The sequence below is a fragment of the Monodon monoceros genome, unplaced genomic scaffold (genome assembly GCF_005190385.1).
Source record: "Monodon monoceros isolate NGI ecotype Baffin Bay Population unplaced genomic scaffold, NGI_Narwhal_1 Super_Scaffold_14, whole genome shotgun sequence".
Taxonomy (NCBI): domain Eukaryota; kingdom Metazoa; phylum Chordata; class Mammalia; order Artiodactyla; family Monodontidae; genus Monodon; species Monodon monoceros.
Genome location: NW_021703770.1, coordinates 29,978,484 through 29,997,152, shown reverse-complemented (window position 1 = coordinate 29,997,152; position 18,669 = coordinate 29,978,484). Strand labels below are relative to the sequence as shown.

The window sequence follows — 18,669 nt, the reverse complement described above, 5'->3', positions numbered from 1 at the left end:
TTGTCTCTAGGTATTTTTGATTTCCTCTTTGATTTCTTCAGTGATCTCTTGCTTATTTAGTAACGTATTGTTTTGCCTCCATGTGTTTGTGTTTTTTACGTTTTTTCCCCTGTAATTCATTTCTAATCTCATAGCATTGTGGTCAGAAAAGATGCTTGATATGATTTCAATTTTCTTAAATTTACTGAGGCTTGATTTGTGACCCAAGATGTGATCTATCCTGGAGAATATTCTGTGCACACTTGAGAAGAAAGTGTAATCTGCTGTTTTTGGATGGAATGTCCTATAAGTATCTGTTAAATCTATCTGGTCTATTGTGTCATTTAAAGCTTCTGTTTCCTTATTTATTTTCATTTTGGATGATCTGTCCATTGGTGTAAGTGAGGTGTTAAAGTCCCCCAGTATTATTGTGTTACTGTCAATTTCCTCTTTTATAGCTGTTAGCAGTTGCCTTATGTATTGAGGTGCTCCTATGTTGGGTGCATATATATTTATAATTGTTACGTCTTCTTCTTGGATTGAACCCTTGATCATTATGTAGTGTCCTTCCTTGTCTCTTGTAACATTCTTTATTTTAAAGCCTATTTTATCTGATATGAGTATTGCTACTCCAGCTTTCTTTTGTTTTCCATTTGCATGGAATATCTTTTTCCATCCCCTCACTTTCAGTCTGTATGTGTCCCTAGGTCTGAAGTGGGTCTCTTGTAGACAGCATATAGATGGGTCTTGTTTTTGTATCCATTCAGCAAGCCTGTGTCTTTTGGTTGGAGTATTTAGTCCATTCACGTTTAAGGTAATTATCGATATGTATGTTCCTATTCCCATTTTCTTAATTGTTTTGGGTTTGGTTTTGTAGGTCCTTTTCTTCTCTTGTGTTTCCCACTTAGAGAAGCTCCTTTAGCATTTTTTGTAAAGCAGGTTTGGTGGTGCTGAATTCTCTTAGTTTTGCTTGTCTGTAAAGCTTTTGATTTCTCCATCGAATCTGAATGAGATCCTTGCCGGGTAGAGTAATCTTGGTTGTAGGTTCTTCCCTTTCATCACTTTAAGCATATCATGCCACTCCCTTCTGGCTTGTAGAGTTTCTGCTGAGAAATCAGCTGTTAACCTTATGGGAGTTCCCTTGTATATTATTTGTCATTTTTCCCTTGCTGCTTTCAATAACTTTTCTTTGTCTTTAATTTTTGCTAATTTGATTACTATGTGTCTTGGCATGTTTCTCCTTGGGTTTATCCTGTATACGACTCACTGTGCTTCCTGGACTTGGGTGGCTATTTCCTTTCCCATGTTAGGGAAGTTTTCGACTATAACCTCTTCAAATATTTTCTCTGGTCCTTTCTCTCTCTCTTCTCCTTCTGGGACCCCTATAATGCGAATGTTGTTGCGTTTAATGTTGTCCCAGAGGTCTCTTAGGCTGTCTTCATTTCTTTGTATTCTCTTTTCTTTATTCTGTTCCACAGCAGTGAATTCTACCATTCTGTCTTCCAGGTCACTTATCCGTTCTTCTACGTCAGTTATTCTGCTATTGATTCCTTCTAGTCTAGTTTTCATTTCAGTTATTGTATTGTTCATCTCTGTTTGTTTGTTCTTTAATTCTTCTATGTCTTTGTTAAACATTTCTTGCATCTCCTCGATCTTTGCCTCCATTCTTTTTCCGAGGTCCTGGATCATCTTCTCCATCATTATTGTGAATTCTTTTTCTGGAAGGTTGCCTATCTCCACTTCATTTAGTTGTTTTTCTGGGGTTTTATCTTGTTCCTTCATCTGGTATGTAGCTCTCTGCCTTTTCATCTTGTCTATCTTTCTGTGAATGTGGTTTTTGTTCCACAGGCTTCAGGATTGTAGTTCTTCTTGCTTCTTCTGTCTGCCCTCTGGTGGATCAAAATATCTTATTTCTGAGTGAGTAAGAACTAACTTTTTCACCCAAAGTCACTGAGGTGACTTTGACAAAGACCATTGAGGTCAATTATTTTATTGTTATTATTATTATTATTTTGCGGTACGCGGGCCTCTCACTGCTGTGGCCTCTCCTGCTGTGGAGCCCAGGCTCTGGACGCGCAGGCCCAGCGGCCACGGCCCACGGGTGCAGCCGCTCCGCAGCACATGGGATCCTCCCGGACCGGGGCACGAACCCATGTCCCTTGCATCAGCAGGCAGACCCCCAACCACTATGCCACCAGGGAGGCCCTATTATTATTCTTGTATTTAAAACAAAATAAGGTTTAATGATAAGGTTAACTCATTTACTTTAAGGGAGGATACACACTAGATTGAATCTGATGTAAATGATTAGATTCACCAATCCCTCACACTGCCTCCAAGTAAAAAAAGTTAAATGTTCTCAAAAAGATGTTGGGTACTACTTATTTAAAAGAAATCTTTAACATTACCCTAAGACCATAATCATTAAGCCTTATGGTAATGGAAGAGGTGGTGGTATGCATTTATATAAGTACTAATACAAAGTTCATACATCAGAGAATTTATAAGGTCAGTTTTTTAAAATATTGGGTTGGCCAAAAAGTTTGTTCAGTTTTAAGTAAAAATAAAAGACATTTTTCATTTTCACTAAGAACTTTATTGAACAATGTATTCATTAACCAAACGAAATTTTTGGCCAACCCAATATTACTTTCAAGGATGCCCAATATCTTTTTACATTTACAAAAGTGCTTACATAAATAAAACATTCCAAACTTGTTTTAAACTGTAAGCAAATTTGTTTAAAATTAATTATTGTAGAGATTTATTAATAACTATATTTGGCAAAGTTAGAGGGGGAACCTCAAAAGATGAAAAAGCAGCTTTGAAAAGATTCCCATATAATTATGGTAAATGCATGCAGAGCTTTTGAAATGAGAACTTTGTTCTTTTAAATAAAATGACAAGTTAATTGTTTGTTCTTAATAATATATCATGGGGAACCACTATATCTGTGAAGTTTAGTAAGCAAGAATTGAAGAGATGAATATAAAATATCTATTTGGACAAGCACCGATTCGCAAAGCCAGTCCATGAACTATTGCAGGAGAGCACAAGAAACACAAGGAGGGTAACCCATAATATTCGTAAATTTATTACTCACATACACATTAGAAATCAATGCTGTGCTTGGTAGAGCTTATGCATAGCTCTTTAAGAATTTTTTTTTTTTTTTGGTTAAACAAATATTGTATTTTAAAATCACAATGCAGGAAGAAAAAAGTCAATATAGATTCTGAAAATGAGCTGGACAGCGACTAGAAGGTGGTATGAATGAAAAAGTCAATGATTGCTGGTGAGATTGTGGAAATTATTTTTCATATTTAGAGTTTTCTAATGTGCTATATCGTGGTATGTGATTAAGAAGCCAGACCTTCAGGCAGCAGCTTTTAAAGTACGCAGGTATATACAATCCTATGGGACTGCAAGCGTATGCCTCGCTGGCCACCATCTCGAGGTGTCCCCCGGGAAAGCAGTCCCCCAAATTGGGACTCCAGAGGAGTGTACAAACTCCTGTCTGTGAGCTATAGCAAGGCAGAGGGAGAGCGCAAAGATGCCTTACACTAGCCTACCTTCCCTGAGAGCACATCCACGTCCATAGAGCCCTATAGGTGGGCCTGCACCTCCGACCGGAGGTCCAGGACCAGCGAAGAGGCTGCACTCGCAGAGAGCCTCGGTGGGGGGTGCCTCAGACGGCTGTCTGTGCACTGCCCCAGGTGGCAGACCAAGAAGCACCTTGCAGATTATCATACTCCCAGGGGACCCAAGGACGCAAGCCCCATTGGCCAACAGAGCCAGGCAATCAAGGAGTGGCTCCTGGGTGGCAGCCAGACGCACATAAAAGCTCCGCTCAGGCGACCCTGGCCCCTGGAAGCTGCGGAGGGAGAGCCAAGATGGCAGCCGCCAGCCACGCCCCGCCCCCGCCCCGCCCCCAGAGCGCCAGCAAACGCCTGTCTGATCAGATGCCTGAGCCTAGGCCAACTCCAAGACCAGCACGTGGGCCTCTCCCCCTACAAGTCCTGGCACCCTGCATCCATGCTTTGCCCTGAGCTTTGGGGCTGGTGCATCCCAGTGCGAACCCTTTAAGAGCCCAGGTCCGTAGAGCCTTGTGGGGCTTGTGGACAGAGCTCCCGTTAGTTTGCTAGATGTTTTGGAGGCCCGTCTCTCAGGTGCAGATCTTAAAAGTGGGAGGTGCCCAATGTGGGGTTTAAAGCTTTTGCTCCTCAGTGAGAAGCTGTGGGTTCTCAGGGGTCAAGGGGTCAAAGAGGAGGAGGAAAAGGAGGAGGAAGTGGGGTTTGTGGCGAGACTGTGTCCCAGCCTCTCCTACCGGGGGCTTCCATGTAGACCTTCTCTCATTCGCTGGATGCTAGGAGTGCCTCAGCCAGTTTTTAGGTTTTTTTCCAGAGGAAACTGTTCCATGTGTAGTTGTAGATTTGGTGTGTCTGTGGCAGGAGGTGAGTTCAGGGTCCTTTTAGGTCCCCATCTTGAATGGGAAGCTTGTAAATGTCTTTTATTTTTCTTAACAGTCCTAATTGACTTTTTTTTTTTTGGGGAGTATAGTTGATTTACAATGTTGTATTAGTTTCAGGTGTACAGCAAAGCAATTCAGTTATGTATACACATATGTCCATTCTTTTTCAGATTCTTTTTCCACATAGGTTATTACAGAATATTGAGTAGAGTTCCCTGTGCCATACAGTAGGTCCCTGTTGATTATTTATTTTATAAATATATAAAAAGCTCATTCAGCTCAACATCAAAAAAACAAACAACCCAATCAAAAAATGGACAGAAGATCATAGACGTGTCTCCAAAGAAGACATACACATGGCCAAAAAGCACATGAAAAGATGCTCAGCATCACTAATTACCAGAGAAGTGAAAATCAAAACTACAGTGAGGTATTACCTCACACCAGTTAGAATGGGCATCATCAGAAAATCTACAAACAACAAATGCTGGAGAGGGTGTGGAGAAAAGGGAACCCTCCTACACTGTTGGTGGGAATGTAAATTGGTACAGCCACTGTAGAGAACAGTCAGGAGGTTCCTTAAAAAACTAAAAATAGAATTACCATATGACCCAGCAATCCCACTTCTGGGCATATATCTAGAGAAAACCATAATTCGAAAGAAGAATGCACCCCAATGTTCACTGCAGCACTATTTGCAATAGCCAGGACATGGAAGCAACATAAATGTCCATTGACAAAGGAATGGAGAAAGAAGATGTGGTACATATATATAATGGAATACTACTCAGCCATAAAAAAGAATGAAATAATGCCATTTGCAGTAACATGGATGGACCTAGTGCTTATAATATTAAGTGAAGGAAATCAGACAGAGAAAGACAAATATCATACAGTATCGCTTATATGTGGAATCTAAAAACTGGCACAAATGAACTTATTTACAAAGCAGAAACAGACTCACAGACATAGAAAAGAAACTATGGTTACCAAAGGGGAAATGTTGGGGGGGGGGGAGGGATAAATTAGGAGTTTGGGATTAACATATACACCCTACTATATATAATTATTTTATTTAATTTATACTATGGTAGAGGAACTGGTTAATAAAATGAATGTGTGTTGAGTGTGGTTATATATGTATATTTAAAAGCCTGTTATATTAGGCTAATGTAAACCCTGTACAGTGGGGAGGAAAGATTTAAATTAATGCGTGTCTGAGACTACCAAACTTTCAGGGTAAAAAGTACCTTTTGGTTTTAATTGCTAACGGTTGCAGTGACATTTTTAAAAGTTGGAAATGACAGGGAGATGAATAACAGGGTACAGGGGATAATAGACTTTTATGATCTAAATTTTGGGTGTCTATGAACCTCACTTTTTAGTCAAAAAGCAGAAGTTAGTCAGATTTGTATCTGAGGAAATTTTGCAAATGCAAATGAAAAGCAAAAAAAGCAATGAGAGAAATAAAAGCATAACTAAACACAGTAACTACGATTAAGGCAGAAAGTGTCTGCACTGCTTTACTGGACACTGAGGAAATACATAGTGTGGTGTGTGAGATGCCCTCGCCCCCAGCCTCATTCAGCAAAGACAAGGAACAATGTACCCACTGATCACCGAGTGGGACTCAGGAAGAGGACAGGTTAGAGGATGTAAGGGAAGACCAGGAAGGACTGAGACAAAGATACGGACATCCATCCCTTCATGACCTTACAGAGCAGTGGTTCCCAGAGCTGATTAATCATCAGAATTACCTTCCGAGGTTACAAAATAATGTAAAATTATGGATTCCCAAACCTAAACCCAGATATACTAACTAGAGAGACCTGGAAGGGTCCTGGGAATCTGTCTTCTAAGGGTCTTCACGGGCAATTCAGATGATGAGGCAAATTGGTAAACACTGCTTTAGAGAAGTGTAGCCAACTTCGGAGAGGAGGAATTGTTGATTAAATAAAAACACATCTATGTGGTATCTATGTAATTAGTTGTGTGGACATACACACAAGACCTCCATTCTACAAGTTGCTGCAGGAGCTATTAAATCCATCAAGTTTAGCCAATAATGCAAAATGCTAATTGTCAAAAAATGTGCTATTATGTTCTGCAGTCCAACTCACCCACTTGTATAAATGAGCACCCAGAGGAAAATAAAACCCATGATGGCATCATGAATTAGACAATTGTAACTAGTATTTAACTATTTATCAAATATGATTTGGTAACCAATATTACTTTTTAATTCAACTCTTTCAATTTAAGGGATGATATATCACATTTTAAAAATAGAAGGTAACCTTGACTATGACAGTCACATGGTGCAGAAGGAAGAACAGAGAGTTTTAGAATGGGGAAGGCTGGATTCAAACCTTAGTCCTGCTAATTATTAGTGACATGAACTTAGGCAACTCGGCTTTTCTCTCTCTTGGCCTCAGTTTTCTTATTTATAAAACGGGGCTTAAAAGAGCAATCTGATAGCATCTTTCTGAGAATTAAATGGGGTGACACATAAAATGTCTCCCCCAATGAGACAAATAAATTTTAGCTCTTTCCTTTCTCTTTCTCCTTTCCCATTCTTCCCTGCTCAAGCCCACTTTACTCAACATTGACATTAGGGTCTGATACAAAAAGAGTAAAAACAAAAAACAGAATTTCAACTAGGCTTGATATACAATGGAAACTGGCACGCTTTTTTTGTGAAGGGACTGATAGTAAGTCTTTCAGGCTTTGCAGTCGTGTGGGTCTGGTACAACCCCCTCACCTCTGCCACTGTAGTGAGAAAGCAGCCATAGAAAATCAGTAAAGGAATGAGCATGGCTGTGTTTCAATAAAACTTTACTTGCACAAAGAAGCAGCAAACTGGATCTGGACTACCTGAAATGCAGGAAGACTTTTCAGAAATCCATGAGTTGATGCAGGACATGATGCAATGTCAGAAAAAAAAGGGGCGGGGGATCAAAATCCCTCTTTCTTTTTCAAAGTTAGAAAAAAAAATGGGATCAAAATCCCTCTTTTCCACCAACTAGCTGGATGACTTTGCAAAAGTCACTTCACCTTTCTGAACCGAATTTTCTCGTCTATAAAGATGAAGGAGCAGGGATACGGAATCTCCAAGGAAGCCGCCATCTCTTAAGGTCTATGATTCTTCGGGAGACCACAGTCTCCTTTAGACAATCACCAATGAAGTGCCACCCAAGTTTCAGTATTTGATTTGTTTGTTCTTTCATGGTTGATCAATGAATCATAAAGAACAACAGATGCTCTTGGGTCCTAAGTATGATTCATTTGATGAAAGCGGGAAAAGATAACATTTGGTAAAAATAAATGTTTTCTCCACAGACACAAAGAAGCAATCGGAATAGTTATTATATTCTAAATGTCATATGTAATTTCTTATGGTTTAAAGTCAGGCTGCAATGTCAGTTGCCTGAAGACCTGAAAATTGAAAGTCTTTCTTTTTCAAAGCAAACAGTGCACTCACTCTAAATGTGATATATTAATTAGAGAGTGAAAGAAATTGATCAAAATTCTTTTTCCAAAAGGAAACCATTGTAATGATTGTACACAAAGAATGAGTGCTATGTCTTGCAAGTTGAAATGCTAATACATACCAGAAAATAAATAATCTGTTGTTTTAAAATATGATACAATGAAAGAAAAAGAAGGTTGAATTAGAAATTATAGGAACTGACTCCTAATTCTGGCTCTGCAATTAACTAGCTCAGCCAAGGCGCTTCTGTCTCTTGAGTCAATTCAGTCCTTAGAAATCATAATAGGTATGATTTATTGAGCCCTTACTAGATACTAGATATTGTTTCTGGTGTATTAGTTCCATTAATCCTCACCAAAATTTCATGAGGGGAGTTCTGACGCTGTTGTTGTTTTGTAGGTGAAGAAACCAAGGCACAAAGAGGCTAAGTAACTTGTCTGCACTGTGTCCTGGAAACAATATTTGAACATAGTTACTTTCTACCATGCTGCCTCCTACAGCATGGTTTTGACCTATCGTTTCCCAGCTCAGAGATTTGCATCATAGGTCCTGGGGAGTTAACATTCTTCCCATCGGTCATTCACACTCCCCTCCAATCTGACCCCGCTTCTGCCCCAACCCTCGCTTTAGTCAAAAAGCTCTTCCCACCTGGCTTGGGGAGAGTCGCCTGCATTCCCCCTTCACACCTTTGCTCTCTTGGACCTCCTCATTGCACGCTCCAATCTTCTCTCCCCATTCACTTCCTCCCATTCTTCAAGTCCCGCCTCCTCAGGAAGTGAGTACTGTGGAAAGAGCATGGATGGGAGTTAAGGAAACGGGGCCTTGTCCTGGCTTTGTCACAGACTCTGTGTGGGAACTGGGAAATGTCATTTAATCTCTCTGGGCCTCAATTTCGTGATCGATCGAGTGTTGTACTCCATTTGAAATTTGCAAACGTATCAACTACTGTCCTTTTAAGCAGTAAAGCCCCCTTCCTCTAAGTCACCTTTTTTTAAACCTATATATTTTTATTTTGTATTTTTTATTATGGTAAAATATATGTAACATAAAATTTGCCATTTTAACAATTTTTAAATGTACAGTTCAAAGCCTACAATGTATTTTTAAAATAGAAGTATAGTTGATTTTCCATGTTGTGTTAGTTTCAGGTGTACAGCAGTGATCCAGCTTTTGTTTTCAGATTATATTTCATTATAGGTTATTACAAGATATTAAATATAATTCCCTGTGCTATGCAGTAAATCCTTGTTGTTTATCTATTTTATGTCTAGTAGTTTGTATCTCTAATTCCTTCTTTATATCACCAGTTCTTAACCCAACAAAGACAAAGGTGCCATGCTTGAAACAGAGGCTGATGACCTGACAGGGTGTGGGGAAGGGAAGGATTGGGAGTTTGGGACTAGCAGAGGCAACTATTATATATAGAATGGATAAACAACAAGGTCCTACTGTGTAGCTCAGGGAACTATATTCGACATCCTGTGACAAACCATAGTGGAAAAGAATATGAAAAAGAATGTATATATATGTATAACTGAATCATTTGCTATACAGTAGAAATTAACACAACATTGTAAATCTTCTTCAATAAAATAAATTTTTAAAAAATAAAAGGAAACTTTATAACACCACTGTAAATGGAAAAACAGTATCACCTTCCGTAAATAGAAAGTAACTGATATAAACATCATATATACATTATTTATTATATACCCATATTTACATATATACATTAATATACACAATATATACATCTTAAATATACATATATAAACTATACATACCACACACACAGACATACACATTGAAAACAAAACAACATTATTACATTAACTCTAGCAAGATACTTGCCTGCTAAAGCCTGCAGCCTACTCTCTCTGTGTTAGCAGCTTGTAGAGCTCACGCCCCACTGAGGGGTGAGGGCCTGGGGTATTTAGACACCAAGTCCTACCAGTCCCTGACTGTGGGCCGCTGCTGCTTCTCGGTGGTATTTATTCCCTGGCACATCTGGCTTTCCTCAGTTATGAAAAAAGCCCCCAGGCAAAGAGATTTCAGAGTCTGGCCACTGGACAGTGGGAATGCACAGAAGTGGTGAGGCCTGGGGGGGGGGGGGGGGGGGGGGGGCAGGGCCTCCACACCACCTGTAACAGCTCCGTCTCCCGCCTCAGTAAAGTGAGAAGGTTGCCCTCCATGATGGCTGAGCTCTCTGCTGACGTCCAAGGCCTGCCATTGTCATGATGTGGTTCTCGTCCATAACGCATAGACAACCCTTTGCTTTCATTCCTGATTCCTTTTCTCCAATAAAATGCCTGTTCCTGGTGCAGGGATATTTATACAACTAGATAATAGTTTTGCTGAGAAACTCAGCGTAATTCTCCAGGTGATCTACTGAAAAATTGTCATCACTGTACTTTGGAGTCCAAAAAAGTCATGGATCATTAATTCATCTTTAATAAATGAATGATTTCTCTTTGAATATCTGCACCATTCAGCCAGGAAATCCTAGATAAGTTCCAGAAAGCTGTGGCCCAGAACACCTTGATACCACTCAGAAGACTATTTTTAAGAATGCCCTATGTGCAGGAGTCTTAACAGGGTTTTTTTCCTTCTCAAATGTTCTCTAGCTCATGTAGATGACATTTATGCAACTCAGAGAAAGGTGCCTCGACAGGATTAGTCAGCAGCCAGTCCTTTGATGCAGCTTCTGTGATCTAGTTAAAAATAGGAAAAGAGGATGTTTTGCATAAGTCATCACCATTGCGCAGTATGGGAGAACTGACCACATTTTTGGTTTCCACATCCTGTTGCTTTATCTAAAAATAGATGAAATGTCTGTCCCTGACTTTTTGGACAAGACCTTAGCTTCTGTGACCTAGGCTCTCTAGTCCTTCTAGCCCCTGGGTTTCTTTGCCAGGTCGTTTTCACTCCTGCCATTAACAGTCCCAACTCTGGCTTCGGCCTCGGGCTCAGGGCCTCTGCCTTTCCTCCCCTCCCAGGGCTGGCAGACTCCAGGGCCCGCAGGGGCCAGGTAGAGAATATAAGTTAGCGAAGCCGGCCAGGTAGATGGGCACACCAGCCTGTGCCTGCCTGCCTCATCTAAACAGAGGGCAGCTCTTCCTCCTTTCTCATAGATCCACTGGCTTTTCCCAGAACAGCTAGACAGCCAGAGTTTTAGAGGAGCTCGCTTACTCTTTTTTTTTTTAAGGCCTTTTATTATTTTTTAATTAATTAAGTTTTTATTAATTTTTATTGGAGTATAGTTGCTTTACAATGTTGTGTTAGTTTCTGCTACACAGCAAAGTGAATCAGCTCTATGTATACATATATCCCCTCTTTTTTAGATTTCCTTCCCATTTAGGTCACCACAGAGCATTGAGTAGAGTTCCCTGTGCTATACAGTAGGTTCTCATTAGTTATCTATTTTATACATAGTATTGTATATATATCAATCCCAATCTCCCAGTTCATCCCACCCTCCCTTCCCCCCTTGGTATCCATACGTTTGTTCTCTCCATCTGTGTCTCTGTTTCTGCTTTGCCACTAAGTTCATCTGTACCATTTTCTAGATTCCACATATATTGCTTACTTTTTAAATGTTAGTAATCGATTAAAAAAATTTTTTTTTGGCTGTGCCGTGTAGCTTGTGGGATCTTAGTTCCCAGGCCACAGCAGTGAAAGCACCAAATCCTAACCACTGGGCCACCAGGGAATTCCCAGTAATCAATTCAAAAATTAATTTAAAAAAATAGAGTCGAGGTCAATCCATGAGCTGGTGGTTTGCGGCCTCTGCTCATACATTCTTTTTCGGGAACCGTGTTTGTTACCAGCTATAAAGCGGGGTTCTACAAAATCTACATGCTTCAGCCTAAAGCTTCCCACTTTCTTCCAGTCTTCTAATTTGGAAGGAATACAGGACGATGATAGGAGTCCTGGATTCTGACTTGGGCTCTGTCTGTCGCTGGCCGTAGGATTTTGGTTGAGTAGTTTCCCCTCTGTGGGCCTCAGGGTGACCCTTGGAGTCAATGACTTTGAGAGCCCTACGAGCTCTTTTAGCTCATGAGGCTGCTAGATCCCCAACCTCATCACCCTCTTTCTTGCCCTTCTTAGTCTCAAACATCAATTCCCCATCACAATCAGTGACCCAAATATTTTGCAGATTTTCTCAGCTTAGGAGTCAGTTTTATTTGTAACTCTGCTTCTATCCAGCACCCAACCAATTCCCTTGCTGCACATCTCTTGAATCTCCTTTTTTTTTCCAGTGTTAACTGCCACTATCATTTCCTTACCAAACCATTGCATTTGCTCCCATCCCTACTCCAGCTTCTCCATCAAGCCTCAGCTCTAGAACTCCTTCTCCCAAAACAACAAACAAAAAAATAATCTAAAAAGCAATTTGTGCGGAGCTTTTCCTTGGATGAGAATTTACAATGGTCATTTGTAATCCCCATTACTTATCACATCCAACCCCCAAGTTGCCTGCTGCCCTTGCAGATTAAGGAGTCAACTCAAGCAGTCATGTTTAATTCACTAGCTGGGCACGGAGGGAGGGTGCAAAGCTGTGCATCATGGTCAGGGGTGTGTCTCTCAAGCAGCGTCTTATCAGGATGTTAGGCATTCATACTCCAGGAGGAGCTGTAAATATTTAGGCAGTAGCTCAAATATGATAGTCTAATATATTAAGGCTAACAATGATACCAATGTCAGGGGAGGAAAAAATGTCTCTGTTTTTTTCTCATATCCAAGAAACAAACTGGGCAAATTCCCATTTATCCTTGGGGGATTTGAACGTTGGAGGCAGGATAAAATTCCCAAGTTTCAAACTTCTTCTTTTTTTTTTGTGGTACGCGGACCTCTCAGTGTTGTGGCCTCTCCTGTTGCGGAGCACAGGCTCCGGACGCGCAGGTTCAGCGGCCACGGCTCACGGGCCCAGCCGCTCCGCGGCATGTGGGATCCTCCTGAACCGGGGCACAAATTCGTGTCCCCTGCATCAGCAGGTGGACTCTCAACCACTGCGCCACCAGGGAAGCCCCTCAAACTTCTTACCTTTACTTAGTTTTCCAGTGGTGAATGTATTGGTTTCCTAGGGTGCTGTAACAAATGACCACAAATTGGAGGCCTTAAAACAACAGAAATGTATGCTCTCATAGTTCTGGAGCCTGGAAGCTGAATTCAAGGCATTGGCAGGGCCATGTTTCCTCCAAAGTTTCTAGGAGAGAATCTTTCCTTGTCTCTTCTGCCTTCTGGTGGTTATTGACAATTCTTCACATCCTTTGGCTTATGGCAACACAAGTCCAATTTCTGCCTCTGTCTTCACGTGACCTTCATCCTTCTGTGTCCAATATTCTCTCTTCTTTTAAGAACAGCAGTCGTATTCGGACCAAACCTAATCCAGTATAACCTCATCTTAATTTGACTACATTTGCAAAGACCGTGTCTCCAAATAAGGTCATATTCACGGATAATGGGTATTAGGACCTGAAGGTATTTTTGTGGGGGACACAATTCAACCCAGTACAGTAAACAACCAGCAAAGACTTTCCCCTACAAGAATCACCCCTTGGGGCTTCCCTGGTGGCGCAGTGGTTGAGAGTCCGCCTGCTGATGCAGGGGACACGGATTCGTGCCCCGGTCCAGGAGGATCCCACATGCCACGGAGCGGCTGGGCCCGTGAGCCATGGCCGCTGAGCCTGCGCGTCCGGAGCCTGTGCTCCGCAACGGGAGAGACCACAGCAGTGAGAGGCCCGCGTACCGCAAAAAAAAAAAAAAAAATCACCCCTTGTACAGTATGTCTGGTATGCGTAACCAACTCTTCAGAAAATATCTTCTACTGGGTTATAGCATAGCTGCACGGTTAGGATGAACTTTACACATCCTCTGATGCATTCTAACTCTAAATGCAGGTGTGAAAAGGGCAGGAGAAATCAGAATTGATTTTTTTTCCTTTTTTTTAAATTGAAGTATAGTAGATTTACAATGTTGTGTTAGTTTCCGGTACACAGCAAGTGATTCAGTTATATATATATTCTTTTTCAGATTCTCTTCTCATATTGGCTATTACAAAATATTGAGTGTAGTTCCTTGTGCTATATAGTAGGTCCTTCAGAACTGAATTTTTTTTTTCCTCTGCACAGCCAGAGGAAAGTTGTTCTATGGAACTTGGAAGTATATCTTAGCCACAATAAATAAATGTTCTGCTACATAGAGGCTCACTGAGCATTGAGGCAAAGACCTAAATGAAGGATCCCAGCAATACACTGAGCTGAGCCATGAGGGACCTTATAAGTGAGAGACACCAAATATAGGAATCCATTTGGTGCTTTATGGGAAGGTAGGGAATGGTGAAAGGCCCCAACTGAGGAACAGAATGAACTGCTGGACCAAGGACAAGCCTATCCACACTGGCTACAAGTGGCAGGTGTGTGGCAGACAGTTCTTCCAGCAGATGTGAAAATCCGCCTTGAAAAGAAAAGTCGAGGTGATCCTGAACTGGCATTAGTGGGTCTCATCTGAGTGTTTCTTAAAATAGTTGACAGCTGAGAAAGAGACTAAGGTCAAGACATACTCTGTAAGTTGACCAAGATGGATTCCAAGAACAGATTAGCTAGATCTTTCTTCATTAAAGTGATGAAAACCATATCAGGGGCCTTAAAACACAAATGGACTGGTCTAATAAAAGTGACACAATAAAATGAAATTAAGTGTGCACTGTGACTCTTGTGCCTACATTTTCTTGGGATGGTGTTCAGATCTTCTTCAGTACCAAGGGAGAGATTGCTGGTGGTCTGACCATGGCAGTGACCAGCAGGGGGTAGAGTCCGCAGATGTCGGTGAAAGTTTGAGAGCCATACATTACTTCAGGAGCCAGACGCTTCTTCTGGAGACTCTGTCCAGGGCTTTAAAATATGCATGGAGAAAAAAGTTTTGAAAAGAGTCAGTGAAAATGGCTGACAAGGGAACTTGTTTCTTGGCAAGGAAGTTGTGGAGAAAATTGATATTTCTAGTTGGAAAATAAATCATGCCATAATGTGTTTAAATGCAATTTTTAAAGTTAATTTTCTGAGAAGACAATGTTCCCTTAATGTAAGACATTCTATATCAGACAGGATATAAACACGGCTGGGAACTGACAGGGTTAGAAATCTGAATAAGATATGGCAATGCCTCGTAATGAGAGGCAGGGTGAGTGTGGCATAATGAAGAAGCAAGTTGCCATGGAAACAAGCCGCTAAGTGGAATGTGGCCGTATCGAGCACATCTACCACGTAAAGAGAAGGGAAGGAGACACACTGGGTGGCCAAGAGTTCTCAGGAGGGACCGTGAGGGTGGTTCCACATGAACTATCTGGCCCTAGAAAGAAAGCCATAGGCTGTCAAAAGCCACCAGAGGGAGGAATAAAATTCAAAGCTTATTGGGTATTTTGAACTTGGCCTTATTCTTTTGTCATTCATTTTTTGGTTCATTCCAACGAACATTGATCAAGTGCTTTCTGAACACCAGGCACTGTGCTAGGTAGTGAGGCTACGGAGAGCAATGAGACAGTTCCAGGTCACAAGAAGCCTGCTGTCCTTGACTGCTCTCTGGAAGGGCAAGACCTAAACACTGTCCTCATGTCCCGCTCTTGGGAATCAAGCTTCTCTCTGCCCTGTAGCTCTGGTCCGAATCTAGGGTGTCTGCCAAGTCTCCTTCCTGACCAGGTAGCATCCTTGCCACCCTGCCTAGGATTCCAGCTCCTTCTGAACTGACCTTCTTGGCTTCCAATCCATCCCCACGGCAGGTCCTTACACCTCCTGGCAGCCTTCTCTGTCCAGATATCCGTGCGCTTGTTCTGAACTCCTCCCACTGCCTCCTACTGAGCTGTCTCAGAACTCGCCTGGAGTGTCCAACTCCTTTCAACATCTTGGTCCTCCCAGCTCAGTGCATCTTCTCCATGGGTTCTTGAATGCAGTCCTAGCCTTCACTTGGCATGCCTGTTCTTGGCTCTAGCTTTTACATGTGACACTCAATAGGGATGGTACAGTGACTCACAGTAAATGCTCACATTATAAGCTCTTCCCCAACCCCATTCCTCTATATATCAGTGAACAAAACCTCCAGCTTCCTCCAGTGAGACCCAGCAACACCTCCTCCTTCTCTGTGGCCCCTGTTAAACTTCTTGTTCAGTTCTCAGTTATTTAATCCTTTTCTTGTCATCCTCCCCTTAAAAGTGTCCTTCTGTAATTACAGTGATCTCACCAGGCTATTTTAAAATCTCCCATGGCCTTTAGAATCTCTCTCATTCTGAATCTTCTTTTTACTACAAACCAGCTTTCCAGAGTAACTGACTTTTTGAGCCTGGCATTGATATTATCATCATATTATACTCATAACATTCATAATGTTTTATTGTCCACAAACTTCATTCAGTTCAAAGCAGTAAAGTAAGCAGGGCAGGTATTATCATTTCCATTTCATGGATCAAGAAATTGAGGTTCAGGGGCTTCCCTGGTGGCGCAGTGGTTGAGAATCTGCCTGCTAATGCAGGGGACACGGGTTCAAGCCCTGGTCTGGGAGGATCCCACATGCCGCGGAGCAACTGGGCCTGTGAGCCACAACTACTGAGCCTGCGCGTCTGGAGCCTGTGCTCCACAACAAGAGAGGCTGCAATAGTGAGAGGTCTGCGCACTGTGATGAAGAGTGGCCCCCGCTTGCCACAACTAGAGAAAGCCCTCGCACAGAAACGAAGACCCAACACAGCAAAAATAAATTAATTAATAAACTCCTACCCCTGAAATAAAAAAAAAAAAAAAAGAAATTGAGGTTCAGAGAGGTTAAGTGACTTTCCCCAAGCCACACGTTGAGAAGTGATGAAAACCACCTTCTCATTCCAAATCCCAGGCTCCTTGCCCATGTCATGTGTCCTCTGGTACATGAAGCATAACTTTTGGGGCTCTGAGTCTTTGCCCACACCTCTCCCATCTTATTCTAAGAATCTTTCCTTCTTAGTGTTATACCATTGTCCTCCAAAGAATTTCAGTAAAGAGAAATACCAACTCATGCCTTCAATTTCCCCTCTTTCATTAGTTCCATGGCATAAAGGTAGATTCTAGGATCCTACAACTAAGATTCAGAAACCTTCATTTTTTCCTTCTTTGCCTACAGGAAGGAGGAGCGGGGGGGGGGGGGGGAGGAGGAGAAGGAAAAAACAACACAAAAACCACAACAAGATAATCCTTTTTTCAGGAACTCCCTTGAAATCCCACCACTGCCGGCATAGTTCCACTCCTAAGAATATTAGTAATTTTTTGACTCCTCTCCCCGTAACATTTTTATTATAAGCTCCCTGAGGGCTGTGTCTACATCTTCTTAATGTAAACCTCTCTCCCTCTCAGCAGACCTAGAGCCAGTAAATATTGATTGGAGGGGGCGTGCCATGTTCTTTTAGAAAAGAGAAAGCAAGCCCTCTTGTTACTAGAATTCCCCAGACAAGAGAAGTCTTTAGAGCGAGTTGCATATAAGGTGTAAAGCAACTCTGAGTATTGTAAACCACTTACGAAAAGAATGCAGGCCTTGGGAGGAGGGGGAGTGGAGAACAAATAATTCCCAAATGTCTGCCTGCAGAGGGGTGAAAGCTTGGCCTCTGTGCACCGGTGCCTAAGCGCATCCTGGAGACAGAGTTTTGGGTGAAGTAGAAAAGAACAGCTTTACTGATTTGCCAGGCAAAAGGGGACATCGCAGGCTCAGGCCTCAAAAACCATGTGTCCCAAACTGGGAGGATTTGGTGAGGAGTTTTTATAGCAATGATTCAGGGGCAGAGCTGCTGCTAAGGATCAGGGTGTGTGCAGGGCCTGCACTCCTTTAATCTGGCCTCAGGTGGTCTCCTCCCTTGTCTCTGCATCCCCTCCCTTCCCTGATTAGCAACTGTTCAAACCTGCCCTTTGGAAGGTCATGGAGGCTGGAGTCTATTCCCTACAAACAAGAAACAGGGGACACTGAAAGGCTTCCGTATCCAGGAGCCCCACTGGGTCCTGCTCTGTTTCAATAAGGGCCTAAAAAATGTTATATTAATGATCTATTGAGCACATTTATAGAAATCTTAATAAAGAAAATGCCAAAGGTTCTGTGTTCTTGTGGAGACTACATCCTACTCTGAGGCAAAAAGCAATGCTTGAAAAAGCCCTGATAATACTTCCTTACCACAACAGCTTGTCATGGAAAACTCCGTTGGCCCACAGAGCCACAATGACCAGTCCCCAGTGAACCTCCATTGGCTGATGGCCCTGGCTGAGCCAACCTCTGCTTCTGCTGCACTGTTCCTTTTCCTAGAATATACTTCCTCCTCTCCTCTGCCAGGTGTGACTGTCTTCATCAATAGGATTTTAAATCCTTTTCTTTCAGCGAGTCTTTCCAAATTCAGATGCTTTCCTTTAAATCCCCTCAGCCACGGTACATTAATTTCAATTCACCAAGCCCATCGTGAAGGTCTGCCCTGTGTAAATCATTGTGCTGGTGTTGTTTGGGGGGCACAAGCTGTTAAGAAACTGTCCCTGCCCTCAAGGAACTTACAATCATAATGCAGTTGCAAATATTTTGTATGACAAATATAACATAGTTATTTTATCGTGTTAGATTATTGTATAGGCCGAGTTAAAATGTGGGCAAATATATTTCACAACTGGCCATTTAGATTTTTACAAACTCCCCTGACATGCTATGGATAGCTCCTGAGATAAATGCCGTCCTGACCCCTGAA

The 18,669-nt window shown here is 41.9% G+C and overlaps 1 protein-coding gene across 1 annotated transcript in view; it reads right to left on the bottom strand.

The window, feature by feature from the left end:
* Positions 1 to 8,317: 8,317 nt before the first annotated feature.
* Positions 8,318 to 18,669, bottom strand: part of DPYS (dihydropyrimidinase) — a 106,457-nt gene continuing 96,105 nt past the window's right edge. The window contains exon 9 of the mRNA XM_029222511.1: positions 8,318 to 8,722. Coding sequence (XP_029078344.1) covers positions 8,621 to 8,722 — 102 coding nt within the window. The 3' untranslated portion in view covers positions 8,318 to 8,620. The remainder of the gene's footprint in view (positions 8,723 to 18,669) is intronic.